Source organism: Mastigoproctus giganteus, chromosome 10 (genome assembly GCF_048544385.1).
Source record: "Mastigoproctus giganteus isolate SK-2022 chromosome 10, ASM4854438v1, whole genome shotgun sequence".
In the NCBI taxonomy this organism is placed as follows: domain Eukaryota; kingdom Metazoa; phylum Arthropoda; class Arachnida; order Uropygi; family Thelyphonidae; genus Mastigoproctus; species Mastigoproctus giganteus.
This window is the reverse complement of record NC_143584.1, coordinates 207481723-207503019: the sequence shown is the minus strand read 5'-3', so window position 1 is coordinate 207503019 and position 21297 is coordinate 207481723. Positions and strand designations below refer to the sequence as shown.

At 40.1% G+C, this 21297-nt stretch overlaps 1 protein-coding gene across 3 annotated transcripts in view; it reads right to left on the bottom strand.

Annotated features, from left to right (window-relative positions):
* Window positions 1–21297, bottom strand: part of LOC150079816 (ras-specific guanine nucleotide-releasing factor 2-like) — a 303084-nt gene that overhangs the window by 93994 nt on the left and 187793 nt on the right. For all 3 annotated transcript variants that reach the window (XM_090383592.1, XM_090383594.1, XM_090383593.1), the window contains exons 11-12: window positions 13274–13434; window positions 9469–9547 (exon numbers count right to left, since the gene is read on the bottom strand). In XM_090383592.1, the coding sequence (XP_090239718.1) occupies window positions 9469–9547; window positions 13274–13434 (240 nt within the window). The remainder of the gene's footprint in view (window positions 1–9468; window positions 9548–13273; window positions 13435–21297) is intronic.

Genomic DNA, 21297 nt, shown 5'->3' with positions numbered 1-21297 from the left:
CCTATAAATCATAGACACGATGTTCTTTCCCAGCTGCCTTTTTACAATATCGTATCTGTCTATGACTGAATCACAGCGCCCACTGGAAATCTTCAACAGGTTAGCGTGAATTATTTTTTTTTTAAACCAACTCACTTGAATTCGTTTAAATAGTGAAACTGAATTAGGTGCGTATACTGGCTGTTTCACTCATTGAACAGAATAACTATATTAATTATACTAATTTCTGTTGTTGTAGTAGGGTTTTACGAGCATCAGTCCATAAGGCCATATTGCTCCGTGTACGTTGTCTGTAAATTGTGTGTGTTCTGAGGTAGATTTTCTGTTTGCTGGATAAAGAACCCGAGTTTCAGGGAGAAAAAAACCATGCTACCCTCGCCTGAGACCAACTAAATCAGCCACGTTGTGAAAAAGGCCCATAAAAATTCCTTTCGTCATTCACAGGACTCAAACTAAGGTCTCTTCCACCCGGTGTGTGAGGATGGCGATGGCCCTAATTTTTACGGCCCTGGTTCGAATACCGCCAATGACGCGAGGAACGTTAATGGGCTTTTTTCACTCCGTGGCTGAGTTAGTCGGTCTTGGGCGTAGATAGCATGGTTCCTCCCCAGAAACCGGGGTGTTTTTCGTCCAGCAAAACAGGCAAATCGACCAGAGAACACACGCAAGTTACAGACATAATACATATACGGGTATATGTAAGAAATTACAGGTGGCTCTAATACAATAATTTGAATTTGACATTTTGCCATCTATTAAAATGAACTCCTGCTCAAGCACCTGCAGAGTTAAAGGTGCTAAAAGGCTGAGATGTAAATATATCGTGTGTAAATGGAGTGTATTATATGGTTGGTTGGTTGTTGTTGTTCTGATAGGGTTTTAGGAGCATCAGCTCCGTGTCTGTAAATTGCCTGTGTTCTGTGGGCGATTTCTCGTTTTGCTGGAAGAAAATTCAGTGAGGAAAAATCATGCTAACCTCGCCTGAGACCGACTAAGCCACGTTGTGAAAAAGGCCCATAATCATTCCTCACGTCATTGACGGGACTCGAACTCAGGTCTTTTCCACCCGATCTAGGAAGGAGGGCGATTCTACCAACTGTGCTACCCAAGAGGGCTATATGATTTTATTGCTGTTTTCGGATTAAAAATATCCTCGTGGGTAGCACAGTTGGTATAATCACCGTCCTCCTGACACCAAATGGTAAAGATCTGAGTTGGAATCCCATGAATGACGCATCAAAGGGATTTTCTGGATTTTTTCACAACGTGGGTTTAAATAGTCGAAGACTTCATAAATAAAAGAATTACGAGAAGGCGTCAACAGTATACATAAATTAAAAAAAAACTTATTTGCGAAATGAGTAAGAACGAATTTTATGGAAAATTCATATTAACATTTGCAACGCATGTGTCTTTTTAAAAATATAATTCGAGTAAAAACGCATAATTCAGTAATATTTTTTAAACTTTACTTAAAAGGGGGAAAATGGTGGGCAAATCCTTAAACTTAATCCACAGGGGGGGAGGTACCATTTAAATGCTGATATTACTATCAGCATTTAAATGTTAAAACGAAGCCATCGCAAGCGGTGTCTATAATCAAGGCTTATAATCTTTCTTAATAAACAAATATATACAAGATATTACAAATGAAGTGATGGATGTAGTCAATTTGCTGTTTGCTGGACGAAAATTCCGGGTTTCTACAAAATATCATCTTGAGACCTACTAACTCAGCCACATTGTCAAAAAGACCATAAAAATTGCTCGCCTCATTGACGGGATTCGACCTCAGGTCTTTTCCGCCAGTGTGAGGAGGGCGGTGATAATACCAACTGTACTACCCAGGAGGGCACATTTCGGAGTGAAAGAAAGTATTCACAGAAAGAACTTTCGTACCTTTATCTGCTTTTAATCCACATTCAAGGAGGCGGGCGCACCACAGCTCGCATTGTAATAAATTCAGTGGCAACTCTATTGGTACACATACCTAATAGCCCTGTCCGAACAGCCTGCATTTCGTGACGTGAACGGAACGAAATGTGGAAAGCACAGGGATACTGGTCCATGCTGACTCTATTGCTTCCGACAATTGCAAATTGGATGGTTTTGGATCTGTACCCCGAAGGACTCTTTCTCATCCCACAAATTCTCAGTTGGATGGAGTCTGGGGAGGACACCGCAGTAGGCCGGATTGTTATGTTCCCAGAACTAGTTCTGTACAATTTTGGCCTTGCGACATGGCGTATTTTCTTGTTTAAGAACTTATTAGCTGAAGAATACATTGCAGCCATGAAGGGATATGCCTGGTCAGAAACAACTTCCAGAAAACTTGTGGCATCCAGTTATTCTCCAGTATCAAGGGTCCGTCACAAGATACAACGACTTGTGCGTTGTGAGATTCCTCTTAAATATCATTTAAATCTTTTCTCTTGCCCATTCTCGCACTGAGTAGCACAGATGCAATGTCCCTAAGGTCTACCTTATATCTCATAGTATACTTACTGAAGGAGCGATCATTTTATGAAAGGGCAGTGTAACCAATAAAGTGGCCACTCAGTGCATATGGAAGGGAGCCTAAAAGCACTTCTCGAAAAGGAATAGCCAAAGGAATCAAACTAGATCTGTGTAAAACACACAGCAGAGAGAGAGAGAGAGAGAGAGAGAGAGAGAGAGAGAGAGAGAGAGAGAGAGAGAGAGAGAGAGAGAAAGAGAGAGAGTAGATATGGTCTATGCAGTGTAGACATGGTTCACGGCTAGAAACACACAAAGAAAGCTTTGGGATCTGGAGTTCTGGATACTCAAATGCCTTGTACAACCTCTAGGTTAATATTAATACAAAAATCTTAGCTACAATTTGAATGTACGTAGAGCTCATGTCATTTAGAAGCTCATGTCATCAAGAAGGTAAGGTTACAGTGAACACGAAAACTGGATCATTTGAAAAACGTTGCGTGGTCTGATGAATCTGGGTTCCTGTTGTTTCACGTCGGTGGGTGAACCAGAATAAGGTGAAAACCGCATGAGCCCATGGACTCATCCTCACAGGTGCCAACAATGGAGGATAATGATGAAAAAGTAATGTCAGGAGTGTAGTGTTTTCGTTGTGCACAACGAACTCCTTGATGCCAATGGACAAACAGTTGGATGCCAGAGGTTATAGGGAAATTATTTCCGACAATTTGCATCCTTCCATGGCTACAGTGTATCCGTCTGCGAATGTGTTTTTCCCACTTGATGTGCCACTTCACAAGACCAAAATTGCATATAGCTAATTCCAGGAACATGAGATATTGTAACACTTTTAATCCAGATAAGCTTATTTATTATTATTATTTAACATATCTACTCAGTTGAATCCTATGCTTTTCCAGGAACATGAAATGGTTGAAGGTTGAGAAGCTAGAAGAAAATTACAGGCACAGAAACCAGGAGAAAGGAACGGAATTGAATATTATCACTGCGAAAGTTGTTAAAGCCATACGCTGTTTCAGTAACATGGCCTGGTCGAGGGTTGCGAAGCTAGAAGAAACTTATTTACATTCATCTACACAAGCTCCTAACCCACCTACCCTAAACTATCCACGGTACACTATTCCACTACTAACTTCTTTTAATAAAAACTATAACGCGGGTTGCAAAATTCGGTGCAAACCGAAATAAAAAGATGCGCATTATCCAGGTGGCGTCGATTCATATTAGCATTAGTTGCGGCCCAAGATGCAAGGAGGCAAGCTTATACAGCATCAGCCACAAAAAAAAACAAAACAAACGTGCCATTTCATACATCCATTCGCTCCAAAAGTTTATCCAGTTCTTCCTTGAATTTATTTGAACTACCAGCTTCCACAAAGTGGGTAGAAAGCTTGTTCCAACAATCAACCACCCGCTGGCTAAAGGCAAATTTCCACACATCCCTTCTACAACTCTTTCCTCAATTTGAATTTATGCCCCATCAGGTTCAGAATCTGAACAAGGGGAAGAACCTCTCAGCTTTCAGCCTGGGGGGATACAAGGATTAATAGATTAACAGTAAAGATTTCACCACTGGCAGAGGTGAAAATGATTCTTGAACTGCTTCTATTGGAATGAGCAACAGCCTGGAAAACAAGAAGCAAGATATTTCAGAGACTGCTGGGAGTCACTGCGGTACAAGTAAACACATGGGTTGTGTTAGGGTAGCTAAGAAAAAGAACAGGTGCATGTATCCTTGCGTGTACACCAATGCTAGGAGTTTGGTAAACAAATTTGACGAATTTGAGGTATTGCTCAAAGCATCAAAAGCGGATGTTTTTGGGATATCAGAGACGTGGTGTCACACAGATATAAGGAATGCAGAACTGGAATTTGGGGAATACAATGTGTATAGAAAGGATAGACAGGACAGGAGGGGTTATGCTATTAATTAAGAAACACATAAAAACCAGGGAAGTGAAGCCAGTCGACATCGCTGGACAGTGCAGTGTCGAGTCAGTTTGGTGTGACATAAGCATTGGGAGATCAAAATTGAGAGTAGGAGTGTGCTATAGGCCTAATGACTCTGATGAATATAATAAGAAACTGTACAGGGAAATAGAGTGGGCCAGTAAATCAGAGAGTCTCATAATGGGAGATTTTAATTTCCCAGATATTGGGTGGAATTTGGGGGCTGGTCACTCACACACTAGCAAGGCTTTTGTGGATTTATTGGATGATTGTTTCCTACATCAGCATGTTCGGGAGGCAACTAGAGGGAGTAATACTCTTGATTTGATTATCAGTAGTGATTCTTCATGCATTAAGAATCTGCAGATAAATGAACCACTAGGTGGCAGTGATCACAGTGTGCTGAAGTGGGATTTACTCAAAGAGGTAACTACCATTAGGGGTAAAGGGAAGGGTTTTTGCTTTCATAAAGGCGATTACGATGGACTCAGACAGTATTTACATTCTATACAGTGGGACCAACTGATGATGTTACCAACAGCAAATTCAAAATGGGAAACATTCAAAGAACTTATTTTGGAAGCTACTAGGCTTTACATAACAACTAAGAAATATTGTTCAAGGTTTAGGCCTAAATGGATGTCAGATAAACTAATGAGACACATGGCAAAGAAGAAAAATGCATGGATACATATAAATTAATGGGTGACATGGAAGCCTATGATAGATATAAGCTGGTCTGTAACCAAGTCACAAGGGAGGTTAGGCAGGCAAAGGCAGATTATGAGAAATCCTTGGCAAAGGATGCAAAGAAAAACAGAAAAGAGTTCTTTACCTATGAAAATTCTAGAAGGAAAGGGATGAATCAGATTGGTCCACTGGATATTGATGGTTCAACAGTTGATGATTCTGCTCAGGTGGCTAACAAACTAAACGAGTATTTTGCATCTACATTCACACATGAGGAGTTATTCAGAGAGGGGAATTCCAGAGGTGAATTAAACTCTGGCAGTGAGCTAGATGATTTTGTAATAACTGAGAGAAAAGTGGAGGAGAAATTGTTGAAGATAAACATAAAAAAGGCACCTGGGGTGGATGGGATCTATCCAGTTATAGTAAAGGAGGCAGCAAAGGAAGTTAGCAAACCCTTTGCTATAATTATGAGAGCTGCTTCTTTGGACTCAGGGGAGGTACCCATGGACTGGAGATGTGCAAATGTGACCCCGATTCACAAAGAAGGATTAAAGGACGACACAAGTAATTATAGAACTGTTAGTTTAACTTCTGTTCCAGAAAAATTAATGAAGGCACTGGTTAAAGAAGCACTGAAGGATCATCTAGACAAGACCTCAGTTATAGCTCGAACACAGCATGGGTTTCTTAAGGGAAAGTCTTGCCTGACCAATTGAATTGGATACTATGATGTGGTCACAAAGGAACTGGATGCAGGGAATAACTTTGATATTATATACTTGGATCTTAGAAAGGCTTTTGATACTGTTGCACATGGAAGACTGCTGCACAACTTGGAGCAGTGTGGCATTGGAGGCAAATTGCTGCTATGGATAAAGGGATGGCTAAGTGGCAGAAGACAGAGAGTGGTAATCAATGGACACTGCTCATTGTGGACAAATGTTATTAGTGGTGGACTCCCTCAGGGTTCAGTGTTGGGTCCATTGTTGTTTTCTGTATTTATGAATGATATTGATGATAGTATATCAAGCTTAATGTCCAAGTTTGCAGACGATACGAAGGTTGGCAGGGTTGTTAAGGGCACTAAAGACAGTACGCTGCTACAACAGGATCTAGAAAAGTTGAGCAGATGGGCTGAGAGGTGGAAAATGAAGTTTAACATTGACAAATGTAAAGCACTGCATATGGGAAGCAGTAATCCCAGAGTGACGTATCAACGGTGTGGTACTACACTGACAGTTGTAGAGACCGAAAAGGACCTGGGGTAATTGTGCAGGAAGATATGAAGTTTTCTGAGCAGTGTAGATGGTCTGCAAGAGTAGCTGATGGTGTCTTGTCAATGTTATACAGGAATTTTTCTAGCAGGGATAAGGAGGTGATTATTCCCTTATATAAGGCAATGGTCAGGCCACACCTAGAATACTGTATACAGTTGTGGAGCCCTCATTTTAAGAAGGATGCTGTTGGAACGAGTACAGAGAAGGGCAACAAGATTAGTGAATGGAACAAAGGGTTGCTCTTACGAAGAAAGGCTTAAATTTTGCAAATTACAGTGTCTGGAGACTAGGCACCTGCGAGGTGATCTGATTGAGGTGTATAAAGCCTTGAATGGTTTGAGCATGCTTAATGCGGATGGCATTCTTCCTCTTGCTCAGAATAATCATCAGAGAGGACATAAATTCAAATTGAGGAAAGCCAGATGTAGGATAGATGTGCGAAAGTTTGCCTTTAGCCAATGGGTAGTTCGTTGGTGGAACAGACTTCTATCCTTTGTTGTGGAAGTTGATAGCCTAAATAAATTTAAGGCTGAGCTGAACGGCGGGGTGAAATGGGAGCGGTTTTTTTTTTTGGCTGATGCTGCATAAGCTTGCTTTCTTGCATCATATGCTACTACTAATACTAATGCTAAAGGCCTTATACACCTCAATGAGATCAACTCGCAGATGCCTAGTCTCCAGACGATGTAATTTGCAGAAGTTAAGGCTTGTTGGTAAGAGCAACCCTTTGTTCCCCTCACCAGTCTCGTTGCTCCTCTCTGTACTCGTTCTAGCAGCTCTGCATCCTTCCGCAACAGTGCCAAAAGCTTTCTAGAAATCCAAGTATATGATATCAAAATGATTTTTTGCGTCCAGTTCCTTTGTGACCACATCGTAGTATGCAATCAAATTGGTCAGACATTATGGTCTTAGTTGCTGATGCTCCTAAAACCCTACTACAAAAAGAAAGAAATCTATTTGTGTATGTTTTTCGGTGGCCCCAATACTCTCGTCCAAATCCACATTTTAATTTTATCTATAATAAACTCTGAATAGAAGCCTGAATATATGTTATGTAGTGTACATGTTAGTATGTGTGTGTTGTACTCAGGCTGCTTTGCCATCATGAAGCAGCCAACACCTTGGCAGCTGATTCCCGGTGATCTAGTGCAACTACAGATCATTCTTTGTTGTTCTTATTGTGTGGTTTTAGGGGCATCAGGGACTAAGGCCAGATTGTTCCGTGTATAGTGTCTGTAAATGGAAGTGTTCTATGTTTGATTTTCTGTTTGGTGGACGAAAAATTCAAGGTTCCGGGAGGAAAAAACCTTGCTGCCCTCGTTGGGCCCGACTAACTCAGCCATATTATAAAAAAGGTCCATAAAAATTCCTCATATCATCAATGGGGACTTGAACTCAGGTCTTTTCCACCCACTGTGCTACACACAAGGACACATCATTCTTTAGCTGCTGAAGATATTATCCACAACAACCTACAAGCAGTAACCGGCTAATGTGGAACTGAATTGCAAGAAATGATACATAGCGTAATTCCCAAGGATCCTGGTTTCTAGAAAATGGTGTCAGTCAGCAGGAGTCTAGAAGATACCAATCTCTGTTGTGGTGTCTCCGTTAATGGCATCATGCTATTAAAGCAGCTCTGTCACATCTGCTCGTGACGAAAGATCTTTCTCATTCTCATCTTAACAAACCAATTCTTTTTGACAAAAGGCGCCCCATCCAGAAGACTTATTAAAAATTATGATGTGTTATTGTAATATAGTTATTAAAGCATACCATGCCATTTTTAAGCGTATTTAAATCCTTTTTAGGCTATAAAAGTGTCTTATCAGGGCCAATCGAGAACCAACTGATTTGCCAAAGGGAGGGTTCTATGGTTTATCTGGCTGTTTTGCTGGACGAAAAACGTGAGTTACCGGGGGTGGCAGATCTTGCTGTCTGAGGACGACTAACTCAGCCACGAAAAAAAGCTATAAAATTTCTCGGATTCGAACTCAGGTCTTTTCCACCCGGTGTGGGGAGGATGGTAATTACACCACTGTGCTACCGACGAGTGCAGCATTGACGTTGGCGTTTTGATGCATATAAATTATCTATTTACATATCACATAGAATAGAAGGAATATTGCGCACACGTAAAACAGTTGTATAGAAATATCTCCAAGTTGTCTCGTTCTTCACATGGAGGGGTCAGTTTAGAAGGTAACTAAAATGATGAAAGTGCGAAAATGCATTCCATCTATGTGTGTGCGTGTGTCTTAAACGCCAAGGAATGTTAGGCAGTGAAGGATCAATATATTGTGTCTGGACGTCTGTAGCGAATTTGCCTAATCAAAATATGTAAATTTCTGGTAGATCAAATCATGCAACTTTAACCAGAGACCGGCTAACTGGGCCACATTTTGAAAAAAATTTTAAAAAAAGCTCATAAGCCTTCCTTGTTTACAGACAGGGTTCGAACTCTTGCATTTTCCGCATATGCTACCGCAACCAGTGTGCTAATCGCTCGTATTGCGTGATTTTGAGTAATATTGACAATTTCTAGTGGGTCTGTGATTTCGTTCATGAAGAATTTTTAAGGAGCTGTATATTATTAATATCGCGAATATTAATAATAACTGAGATATATACAGTTCTGCGTTAATGATGTACACACCTACAGGTTACAAAAAAAATTTTGTTCCCATTCCCCCACCACCAGAACTCTCGAAAAGGAAATTATTGACCACTGGAACACTGAATATAATTTTAAAACAACAGCTGGGAAGGATTCCCAGTTCCTTCTGATATAACTATCCCTTCTAAACTTTGTGGAAGAGGTGTGTGCACAAATCCCATATACACGAGAAGATTGTCACAGTGGCCGAGTTAGTAGGTGTTTGGACGTGAATTTGTTGCATTCCCCACGAAAACAGGGTTTTTTTTCATCAAGAAAAACAGTCAGATCAACCACGGAATGCATATAATTTACAGAGCCAATATAATGATGCCTCATACCTCTAGTTTCTTCAGAGCAAACGCAATCCATGTTTAAGATCTTCAAATATATTTTAGTTAATATTAAACTACTTACCGTCTTCTACTGTAAACTGAAACTGCTCATTTGGATCTTCTATTAATGTGGCATCAGAAAGGGGAATTTTTCCTATTGCCTGCAAAAGAAAAAACATTTTCTATCATTACAGAGAAGTCTACCTATCTCAATTTAAAGAAGAGTTGCATAAATACTTGATAAACATAAGCAAAAGAAGAGCGAAAGTGATTTTGGTTATAATCTGGTTTCTTTTTTTTTGTTTGTTTGTTTGTTTGTTTTGTCTGATGCTATATCAACTTGCTTCTTTGAATTATACTGTCCAGTAAAAACATTATGACAACCCCTATGGTTTAGAAATCGTCCCTTGCCCATGTCGACTAAACCATGAGGAATTTTTGTCGTCATGGGCAAGGAACATGATCGGACAGAATTCGAAAAGGGGATAATTGTCGGGTACCAATTGAAGGGTGGCAGTATTACGAAAACTATGAATCTTGTGAGATTCTCGCGGCGTTCTTTAGTTAAGGTTTTCCGAGAGTGAACGGAGAATGGACGGATACACAGTCGGTGGGCCAATGAGGCGTGGGCTAACTCCCACGCCTCATCGATGGTCGTGGTGAAGGTAGGCTGTCCCGCCTTGTGCGAGCCAATAGACGGAAAACGGCGGAGTAGCTGATCATGGACTTTAAGCAGGGTGGGGGGACTCGCGGTGTTTCCAAGACCAATGAACCCTCCTCCGCATAGGCCGCCGGAGTAGGGGCCCGGTCAAGGTACCAATGCTTACAGCCACCCATCGCCAACGACATATAAACTTTGCATCTGAATGACGTCATTAGACCATTGCCGATTGGAAAAAATTTGCCCTTTCCAATGAATCACGTTTTCTGCTATGACATGTAGAGGGCAGATGGAAGGTGCCGCGACAAACTGCGGGGAGGAATCATCATTCCTAATACTGGTCCAACAGAAACAGGCATGTTGTGGCAATGTTTTGGTATAAGGGATGCTTTCCTGGAAATCTCTGGAGGTCCTCATACTTCTAGCCCACATTCTGAATGCTAAAAGCTACCTATCTGCTGTAGCTCTAGCGGCTGAATACTTAACACATAATACTTATGCTTATCTTTTCCTGCTGGAACCTTCATGGTGACTGTCTTCCCGGATGGTACAGGTAAGTTCCAACAGGATAATGCGCTTGCCACGTTGACTCTGACGGGGCCGAACTGAACCTGAGTTTGCCAGGGAGAGTTCCAGTTTAAAAAAAAAAAAAAAAACCTCTAGAAGGGGAAGTCGTGAAAGGGGTTGACAGTGGAGAGGGGGGAGCAGAGTAAGAAGGTTAGAGTGGATGACAGGAAGGCTGTCCACTAAGAAGTAGGAAGTTAAAGGAACAGAGGGACACTCCTGTGGAAGAAGCTCATCATCCACGAGGGGGGGGGAGAGACTGACAAGAAAAATAAAAGATTTGTGATGGTAGGGTCCACTAGGCGAAAAATAAAGATGTGAGGTGGGAGAAGGGGGTACGGATAAGTTGGGAATAAAACACAGGGCTAGGGTACTCTATGTTGGGTGGAGATCGCACTGAGGACAGTAGTTCTCTATACATAATCCCACACTAGCCAAAGCAGCTGTAGCCGGTGTCTGTATATCTCACGCTATGCCACAAATGAGAAGGAACGATGCCAGAAATGGAGGGGGTTCCACGTATGTTTCCCCCACTGCAGCCCATTTGGAGGGGGGGCCTTCTAAAAAACACATACTAACCATTTATTCCACTCAATATACAGCTATCATACTAGCAATAACACAAGTACACTTTTTCTTTATTTTTTATTTATTTAGGGACTGACTGGTTATAACAGTACCCAGAACTCACTCACTCATTTACATCATTGTTTCATTCATCATCACATTCAGACAGAGCGCAAGGGCCACCTAAATGAAGACATATATATATATAATTCTTAATTATTTCTCCACAGTTTACAGGTCCTAGTTTTCTGATTAGTGGGGATGATAATTGGGGCAGTCATATAAGACATGGGCCCAATCCTCATCAGCACCACAGATGCGTTTAAGGACCTGTACGAGGCCCAACTGACACAGTTTTGCATTCAGGGAACCATGCCCTATTAGCAAAAATGTGGCGTATAAGCCTGGTGCAAACCAGGGTGGTGGTTTGGGTGAGACCGGGGTTACTTGTGGCAGGAACCTCCTAGTGACTTCCCCTTTGTTTGATTGATCCCACCTGTTCTGCCATTGCTAATATCGATTGGTCAGTATTCGCTTCTTCTCCTGTTTGAGATCAGCTGTAATTCAAGATTAATTCCCAAGATGTTGGCAGAGATTTGTCTTCTAAGTCTAGTTCAGGCTTCTTATTACTTCCAAATGTAGTGTCAGTGCACCAGCCAGGACCTGTAGGGCAGGGGCTGAGATTACGGCATGCCCTAGTTATTGTGAGTAAAATAACACGCCGGATTGATCTTAGTTTGTTCTGTTGTTAGTAACAACATCATAAGATACCAGGCTCCAGCTTTGTAAGTTATGATCGGGAGGAAGATAGCCTTGTAGATACTACAAATACTTCATTTTCAAGCCACAGTCAGTTCTGCTAACTCTGGCTATCATGCCAGCATAGCTTCTCACTTAGCTATCAACATTTGCAAGATAAAGGAAGAGTTTAGAGTCAAAAATTACTCCCAGATATTTTAACACTGTTTTCCGGGCTATTGTTTTCTTACAATCTTTATTTGAAGCGGTCTTCTTATATCAAACTTTCCTTTTAAGAGGATGGATTTGGTTTTTGTGCTTGAAATAATCAGCTTGTCGGTTTTTGACCAGTAAATGGTTCAGGGCATGGTTCGCATTGGCTTCTAAGGCCCTTCTGGTGTCATCCTTCACGAGGAGAAAAAGGTCATCCGCAAAGGCGACCTTGTCCACTCGACCGGTGTCTGCTCCCAGGAACTCGTCCAGCACCAGGTTACAAAAACAGGGGCCCACCACTGAACCTTGCAAGCATCCACTGGCAAGATTCCTTTGTATTCATTGATATCTGGTTGTCACTGCAATTTTTCTATTATTGGGACAATCCTTAATACAGTTGTATAAATTCTGTCGTACTCAAGCATGGCGTACTCTCCCAAGAATGCTAGGCCACCATAAGGTGTCAAAGGCAACAGCAAAGTCGACCGAAATAGCCAGCATGTAATTTTCATGTACAGTTTGCGTTGCTCTCATTAATTTATTCATTGCATCCTCAGTCGAACATCCAGGTTTGAATCCAAACAGTTTGTCCGACTGGAGGTTTGCATTAAGGTAGTGTGTTTCTAAGCGGAAGAGTATCAGTCTTTCCAATACCTTGCTCAGTAATGGCAACAAGGGTCTTTATGACTTCAGATCGTTTGGAAGTTTTTCTGGATTCTTGAGAATTAATTTCCACCAGCTAGGAAATTACTCCTTTGTATTTGATATCAGTATTCAAAGGATGAGAAGAATCGAAAAATTAAAGTACAAAAGTGAGAGAACACATCCAATATTTTCCTTTCAAACAGTCGCACAATTTGGAGAAAAATGATTTAATCTTAGTGCTAATTTAGATATTAAAACAATGTTTAACTAATTTAAAGGAAAATATATCCTAATTAAAAAAAATTGAGCTAAAAGAATCGCTGTAGCTGAAGAATTGACGATTCATCAAAAAAAAAAAAAAGATAAAAAATTTTTTATTCTTCATCTTTCTCTGGAGAGATGATGAATAAATTACTTGTCCTAAAATATTACTTTATTTGAAAACAAGACATTCAATTTTAATTAACTGTCTATATTCAAAGTAGGAATGGTCTCCTACCTCTATCAGATGTAGCTTTCCACCGGAAGTTCGAGTACAGAGCAACATGTGATTCGTAAAGAGAAAACACTGGCGTACCAATTCCTTATCCCCTTTCAGGTTGCTGATACGAGACCTTTGAGACTTGGGCCTATCACTGCATATTACCTGAATTACGCTTCCTAAAAGAGAAATGCGTAGAAATCAGTAAGAAATGTGGGAAACATTAAATAATGGAAATGCATCTTCTTTTTAAGAATGAAAATTAGCTTGATCAATGCTAATTTTCATTCTTCACAATACACAATTTTACAATATCTAAAAGAAATGTCATTTAGGTTTTTAACCTTTACTCAATTTACTTAGGAGGGGGCAGAAAAATATACTCTTTGCATGGAGATTTAGGAAAAAATCTACCTTTAGATATTGTGATTAAAACCAAATGTACTGAGGATGACAAAAATGTCACAAACGTAAAGTGAAATATCTTATGAAAGTGGAAGGTCAAAAAAATATGAACCTTTAATCAGCATCGAATCGAGCCGCTTTTGTTTGGAACAACAGCAAGTGTCCAGCGCGGCATGGATAATACAATGTGTTTTAGTGTGGTTTAATCGAATTGTAACCATTCTTCCAGAATTTATATCGCACAGCTGCGACAAACATGCAGGAAGAGGAATTCATTGCTAGAATAGCTCTCTCCAACATACATTCTCAACAGGATTGAGATCAGGTGAATGTGGGAGCCAGATAAGACTGTGGAAATCCGTGTCATGTTCTCTGAACCATTCTTACACTATTCTAGCACGATGCGCTGTTTACCATAAAATGTCCATCAACTTCGGGATAAAAGATTACCATTGCAAGGTACGGTAGATCTGATACAAAATTCTGGTACTACCTGTATGATATTCGACCTTCTAACCGTATCAACAGACCCAGTCCGTGCCAACAAACATTCCATATACCATGATACCACCTTCGTTGTCTTAACAAGGCAAGCAGGATCCATTGCTTCATGAGGTTCTCACCACATTCTCTGCCTACCATCAGTGCAAAACAAAGTGTATCGTGATTTGTCTGACCACATAACTTTCTTCCATTGTATAGTCATCCATAATATGACATCACCTTCGGGATAAAAGTATAACATTGCAGGGTGCATTAGATCTGATACAAAATTCCGGTACTCCCTGGATGACATTCGACCCCTTCCACCGATATTAATGGACCGAGTCCATGCCTACAAAACATTCCCCATATCATAATGCCGCCTCCAAATGCTTGGGTTGTCCTAACAAGGCAGTGAGGGTCCATCGTTTCGTGAGGTTCTCGCCATACTCTCTGCCTACCACAGTGCAAAACAAAGTGTATCGTGATTCGTCTGACCAGATGACTTTGTTCCACTGTCCAATCACGACGTTCTCAGCACCACTGCAAGTGAGAGTTTTCTTCTTTTCTCTGAACCAAGCGGTTTCCGAGTAGGCAGGCGACTGCCAATAGCCAATTTCTTCAATTTCCTGCTCATGGTACGGGTTGATATAGCACAGCTCTGGACTTGGTTGAATTCAGATGTTATATTCTGCACACTGGATGTCTTATTTTTTCGTACACTTCTCCTTAGATTACGACAGCTTCGCTCTTGAAGTATTGTTTTTCTGTCACATTTACGCCTTTGAGATGTGGAAGAAACATTTGTTTTCCAATCATTAAAAATCTTTGAGATGGATGCTTTTGAGAAACAAGTTATGCTTTTCATTTCTTGAATCGTGGCTCCTGCTAAACGTGCACCCACGATAAGACCTTTTCAGAAATTTTCAGGCGTGTATTTATAATTTTTAAAGATTATTATAATTCTGAAGGGTGCTTATTTTTTGAAAAATAACACCAAACGAAGTACTAACAGTGATCAGAAATTTGCAAAAAGAAAAACTTAACCTCGGCTGGGACCTGGAGAGAAGTAGTTGAAAATTTGGATTACACAGCTCTATTATACACCACAGTTAAGGAATGAAGTTTAAAATGGACAGAAGTCTTATGACACTTGCATACATAGCCTATACATCTGTATTTAGAGGCAGGATTATCTTGATGGTATTACTGGTTGTACACCCAATGGTACAGGATGTAATAGAATTTGTTGGTACCCATAGGATTTGGACTACTGCCTATGGGTACGGGATTTAATCCAACAAGGACAGTACCTGTACAGTTGTGCCCCCCTTCATAGCGTGGACGGATACAGGGAAGCAGCCTTCCTAGTAGCAAAGTAGCCAGACACAACTAAACACCACAACAAGATACACATATTATGCAAACAAAGCACTACACTCATTTCTGACCACTTTACAGATATCTGTAATCATCACAACGTACCAAGGCGAAGTTGAACTAACCTTTAGGGGCCTCCAGCATAAGACAACAAAAATCAAAAGATGACTATCTCGTGAGGATGCACACCTCAGTCTCATACCAAAATACAGTTATAACTGAGGAATTGATCAACGAAATCGAAGTTAGCGATTAATGGAAAAGTATTAGCAAAATGTGCCTCGAATGTTGGTACTTCATCAGAACGAATGAGAATTTACAATCACTTCTACAACATTCAATAGCCGATACAGGTGAGTAAAGTGCCTGCCTGGCAAACCAAAGGTCGCGGATTCGAATCCCGCCTCGGGCTTGGATCAGAGTAAAATGCAAAAACTTTGGAAGGTGCATTATGGCCACAGAAGCCGATGCGCCAACAATTAACAAAAAAAGAAAGAAACAAAGACAACATTCAATAAGGATCCTGGCTCCTTTTGCAGAAAATAGAACAATCATAGTTCCACCAAAGAAATTTTATGTTCAACCAAGCGCTGGCAAGGTTATTGCCTCTATATTTTGGGATGCTGTTGTTATTGGGTTTTAGGAGCATTATTGTCTAAGGCCATGTTGCTATATACTGACTGTAAATTGCGTGTGTTCTGTGATCGATTTTCTGGACGAAAAATCCGAGTTTCCAGGAGAAAAAACTATGCTACCTTGCCTGAGACAGACTAACCCGGCCACATTGTAAAAAAAGACCCTTAAAAATTCCTCACGTAATTTCCGGGACTCGAACTCAGGTCTTTTCCACCCGGTGTGGGGAGGATGGCGATTCTACCAACTGTGCTACCCACAAGGGCACTGTTTCAAGAAATCTACTTAAAATTCTCATAGAAGGCCCTCACCATGTAAATATTAAAGTGGTAAGTTTCACTTTTATTCCTGCTATGGTCTAACTCGCTGATGCTCCCAAAAACCAACAACTATAACAATAACCAAACCTGTATGCAGTATACCAGACGTGTTCTAACCATTGCTTTATACAAGACGATAATCACCTCATCGCACCAGCGCCTACTCGTGAAGTCATTACTGAAGCTGCTAACTGGACCTTGAATCACTTCCACCCATCGGCAGTCCATGTAGTGAATGGCAATTTCAACTTAGCATACTTACTGAAGTGAGCACCTAATCGAATACATATAAATCTGCCTAAATTATGCTGATTAATGAAAGAAAGTAATCAGCTTGACCTTGTATTTGAACGAGCATGTGCACATTATCTAACTTTCCTGAAACATGTTTTGGCATGATCGCAACCAATTTGTTGCCTAAATATCACAGCCATCGAGCAATAAACTGTCCTCCAGACACGATACAAGCTCGAATTTTTTCGAGCAAAATGCCAAATAGCAGCTACCTTCATACCGTGGCATATTCTTTAAGAATGCAAAGTCATCTTAACCACAATCACCCTGATGAGCTGGATTACTGTCGCAAATGGATGACGGTTGCAGTCTTCTTTCTCTATGACAGTAAAAATCACATCCCACTCAAAGGCTTGGTGAAACAAAGACGTCAATAGAATATTATTGGATCATAAGCAAATGATCCAAGGAAGCGATCTTATACAGGATCATCAAAAACAAAACAAAAATCCACACGATTGTCCATAATTTGTCTAATCCTTAAACTTATTCAAACCACCCATTTCACAACATTACAGAAACGTATATTCCAACAATCAGTCATCTCTAGCTAAAACCAAAGTCGTTGATCCTGTAACTATCTTTTTCTAATTTAAATGTATGGGTCGTTAGAAAGATCAGTATCCTTACCCTTCAATTCTGTAAATCAGAGTCTACTTTCCAAACTAACGTGAAAATTACAAGTGAAAATTTTCTTGTGGAAAATTTTGTTCCCCTCATTAATCTCGTTCCACTCCACTGCATAGATCTACATCCTTCCAAAAATGCGGCCTCCAGACCTTACGAAACATTCAAGGTGCAGACCTAAATCTTCTTTTCTCTGCTGGAAAAATTCCTGTATACCATTGACAGAAAAACCCCATGAGCTGTCCTAGCAGTCTGTGTGCACTGTAAGAAAATTTCATGTTTCTTCTAATCCCGAAACGTGTTGCAATCTGTAGAACTTAGTATCGTGCGTGGCTTGAAGGTTGACAAGATGAAAGGAGATACCTGTTGACATTAGGTATCTCCTTTCATTAGGTATCTCCTTTCAGGGTAATTAATCCAGAAAAGGGAATATGAAGGAATAAATAAGGAAGAAGAAAACTTGGGTCTGTGAGTTTGAAGTTGGACAGTAAAAGGATGCTGACTGGTTGAAGCACGTGTTCAGACTGGTTTTGAAGATAGAGCGGGAATTATAGAAGCCAATCCAGAAGAACAATGCACATGAAAATATCAGTAGAAAAGGCATTCAGCAGAAATTAAACGTCTATGGGAAGAACAGTGGAGAGACTTTGTTAGAGATGGGTCATGATTCAAATTAACTGGCCTTCTTTTGGATGAAGTTTAGAAGCCTGAGAGAGGTTGCACTGGCACCGCCGAGGATGTAGGATCAATATTCCAAGAGAGGATTTGAGATGTGTAAGGTGTGAGTAACTCTTTAGAAGAAAAGTAACGCCGCGATCGAAAGAGAAAACCCAGATTTTTAGATGCAGAGGAAGCAATATTTGTGAAGTGCTTATGCCAAGAGAGATTAGAAGTCAGGGTAATCCCGAAGAGAGATATGTGATCTTGTCTAAAAATCAGAGTGTTGTCGATGGTAAACACAGGGGTAGGACTGAGTTTTAGAATGATTTAAATCAACTAAGTTATCTTTGTCGCACTGGAGAATTACTTTGAGATCAGCAAGGTGGAATACAGCAAAACTATGGATAGGATTTCCAATCAGTGGAAGATCATTAATATACAAAAGAAAAAGGGTTGTAGAAAGAACTTTGGAGAACACCAGCATTAGTGGAAAGGTTAGAAGAAAGAGAGCCATCTACCATCATCCGCATCGAACGGTCAGAGAGAAAATTGGATACCCAATTACGAAAAACAGTTGGCAATCCATAAGTTGAAAGCTTATTTAGAAGACCTTTATTCCACACACAATCAAAAGCCTTTGAAATGTCAAGAGCAATTCCTTGAGTTTAATCAATCTTTTCCATTGAAGTTGTCCATTGATGAGTAACATAAATCAGTATATGACCAGTGGATCGACACTGAGGGAATTAATACTGGCGATCGTTGATCAGATGGAAGGTTTCTAGATAGTTTAGAAGTTGACGATTAATGGATTTCTCTGTTACTTTAGAAAGAGTAGAAGTAAGTGCAATGGGACGATAATTGGATGGAAGGGATTGTCACCCTTTTTAGTCACTGGATATGAACAATTTTCCAAGCAGAAGGAAAAACACCAGTGGAATAAGAAAGTGTAAAAAGGCAACGCAGAACAGGAGTAAACCAAGAAGTGCAGGTTTTGAGAAGAAATGGAGAAATACCATCAAGACTTGGTGCTTTTCTCGTATCAAGCCTATTCAAATTTTTTCTGACATTCTTTCGACGGAAGACTACAGGGGGCATTGATTGTATCGGGAATGGTAGTAGGTGATTTACCAAGATCATCAAAACAAGAGTTAGAAAAAAAAAGTAGATTTCTCGAAAATCGGCTTTATCTTTAGCAGAGGTGCCAATAGAACCATTAGATATTAACAGAGGTGGGAATACACGTGATCAAAAGTTACAGCCAATAACTTTGATAAGAGAGCAGAATCTGACTACCGTTTCAACAAGAAGCAAGTTTTCTACTCTTAGCCTGTTCAAAATCTAGTTTTGAGTGATCAATAACTGGTGCATAATTGTTGCGAGTGTTAATGGAAGTAGAAAGGGAACATGGGGATTTAGATGCAAGTCAATTGAGATATGCAGCATTCTTTTTGTGAACAGCCTCAAAACACATATTGGGAAATCATGGTTTCGATAAAGGACGAGATTTTGAAGTGGAGTGTAGAATAAATGATTTCATCCCTACAAGAATACTTTCACTGAAACAGTTTCAGAAAACAGTGACATAAGATTTAAAACAGTAACCTAACCAAGGAAAATAAGAATAGAAATTTCGCAAATAATCCCATTTTCGCATTGTTGTAATTCAAACAACGTGAGATGACTGAGAATGGCCACCAGAGAGAGGCCCCACTGGAGATGATATCATCACCAAATTGTGATCTGAGGCGACTAGAGGACCAACTCCACCATGAACTTAAAAGGGTTGTTTTATTAGAAAAAGATCAAGTGTGTTGGCTGTGTAGTTAGGATTTTATGGTATGCTGTTAGTTAAATGAAAAAGTCTGGTCATTAGCAAATTCAAAAGACTCAACATGTCGACCAGCTAGGTCCTTGTGACTAGAAAATGGAAGCCAGCTGGAGTTGAGATCATTAAAATCACTAAGAAAAATTACCTTAGTGAATCGAATGAGTACAAGAACAATGGTGCAGAGAAAAAGGTTGAGCTAGTAAATCAGAATGTCTTATAATGGGGGATTTTAACTTCCCAGATATTGACAGAAACGTATGGGTTGGTCACTCGCACACTAGTAAGACTTTTTTGGATTTATTGGATGATTGTTTTCTGCAGCAGCATGTTCGAGAGGCAAGCAGAGAGGGTAATACTCTTGATCTGGTTATCAGCAGTGATCATTCGTGTATTAAGAATTTGCAGATAAAGGAACCACTAGGTGACAGTGGTTACAGTGTACTGATGTGGGATTTACTTAAAGATTTAATTACCATCACGGGTAAAGGAAGGGGTTTTTGCTTCCGTAAACGTGAGTACAGTGGTCTCAGACAGTTTTTAAATTCTGTACAGTGGGATCAACTAACGATGTTACCAACAGTAAATTCTAAGTGGGAAGCATTCAAGGAATTAATCGTGGAAGCTACTAAAAGTTTCATACCTATTAAGAAATATTGTTCAAGGTTTAGGCCTAAATGGTTATCAAATGAACTAATGAGACTCGTGACTGAAAATAAAAAGTATGGGATGCATATAAATTATCAAGCAACTCAGAAGCCTATGGCAGATATAAGCTAGTCTGTAATCAAGTCACAAAGGAGGTTAGGCAGGCGAGGGCTTATTATAAGAAATCTTTGGCAAAGGATGCTAAGAAAAACAGCAAGGATTTCTTTACTTATATAAACTCTAAAAGGAGGGGAAATTGTTGAAGTTAAACATAAGGAAGGCACCTGGGATGGATGGGATCTATCCAGTTATATTAAAGGAGGCGGCAAGGCAACTAAGCAAACCCTTAGCCATAATTATGAGAGCATCCTTGGACTCAGGGGAGGTTCCCACGGACTGGAGATGTGCAAATGTATCCCCAATTCACAAAGGGGGATCGAAGGGTGACATGAGTAATTACAGACCAGTTATTTTAACTTCTGTTTCGGGTAAAATAATGGAGTCACTGGTTAAAGATGCATTGCAGGATCATCTAGACAAGACTGCAGCAATAATTCAGACACAGCATGGGTTTGTTAAGGGAAAGTCTTGTCTGACAAATTGGATTGGTCATTATTAGTATTAGTATTAGTAACGGCCGCATGGTGCAAGAAAGCCTATGGCTTATGCTGCACCAGCCAAAAAAAAAAAAAATCCGAACAAAACAATGATAAAAACAAAAAATAAATAAATAAATAAATAACTAAATAATAATAATTAATAAA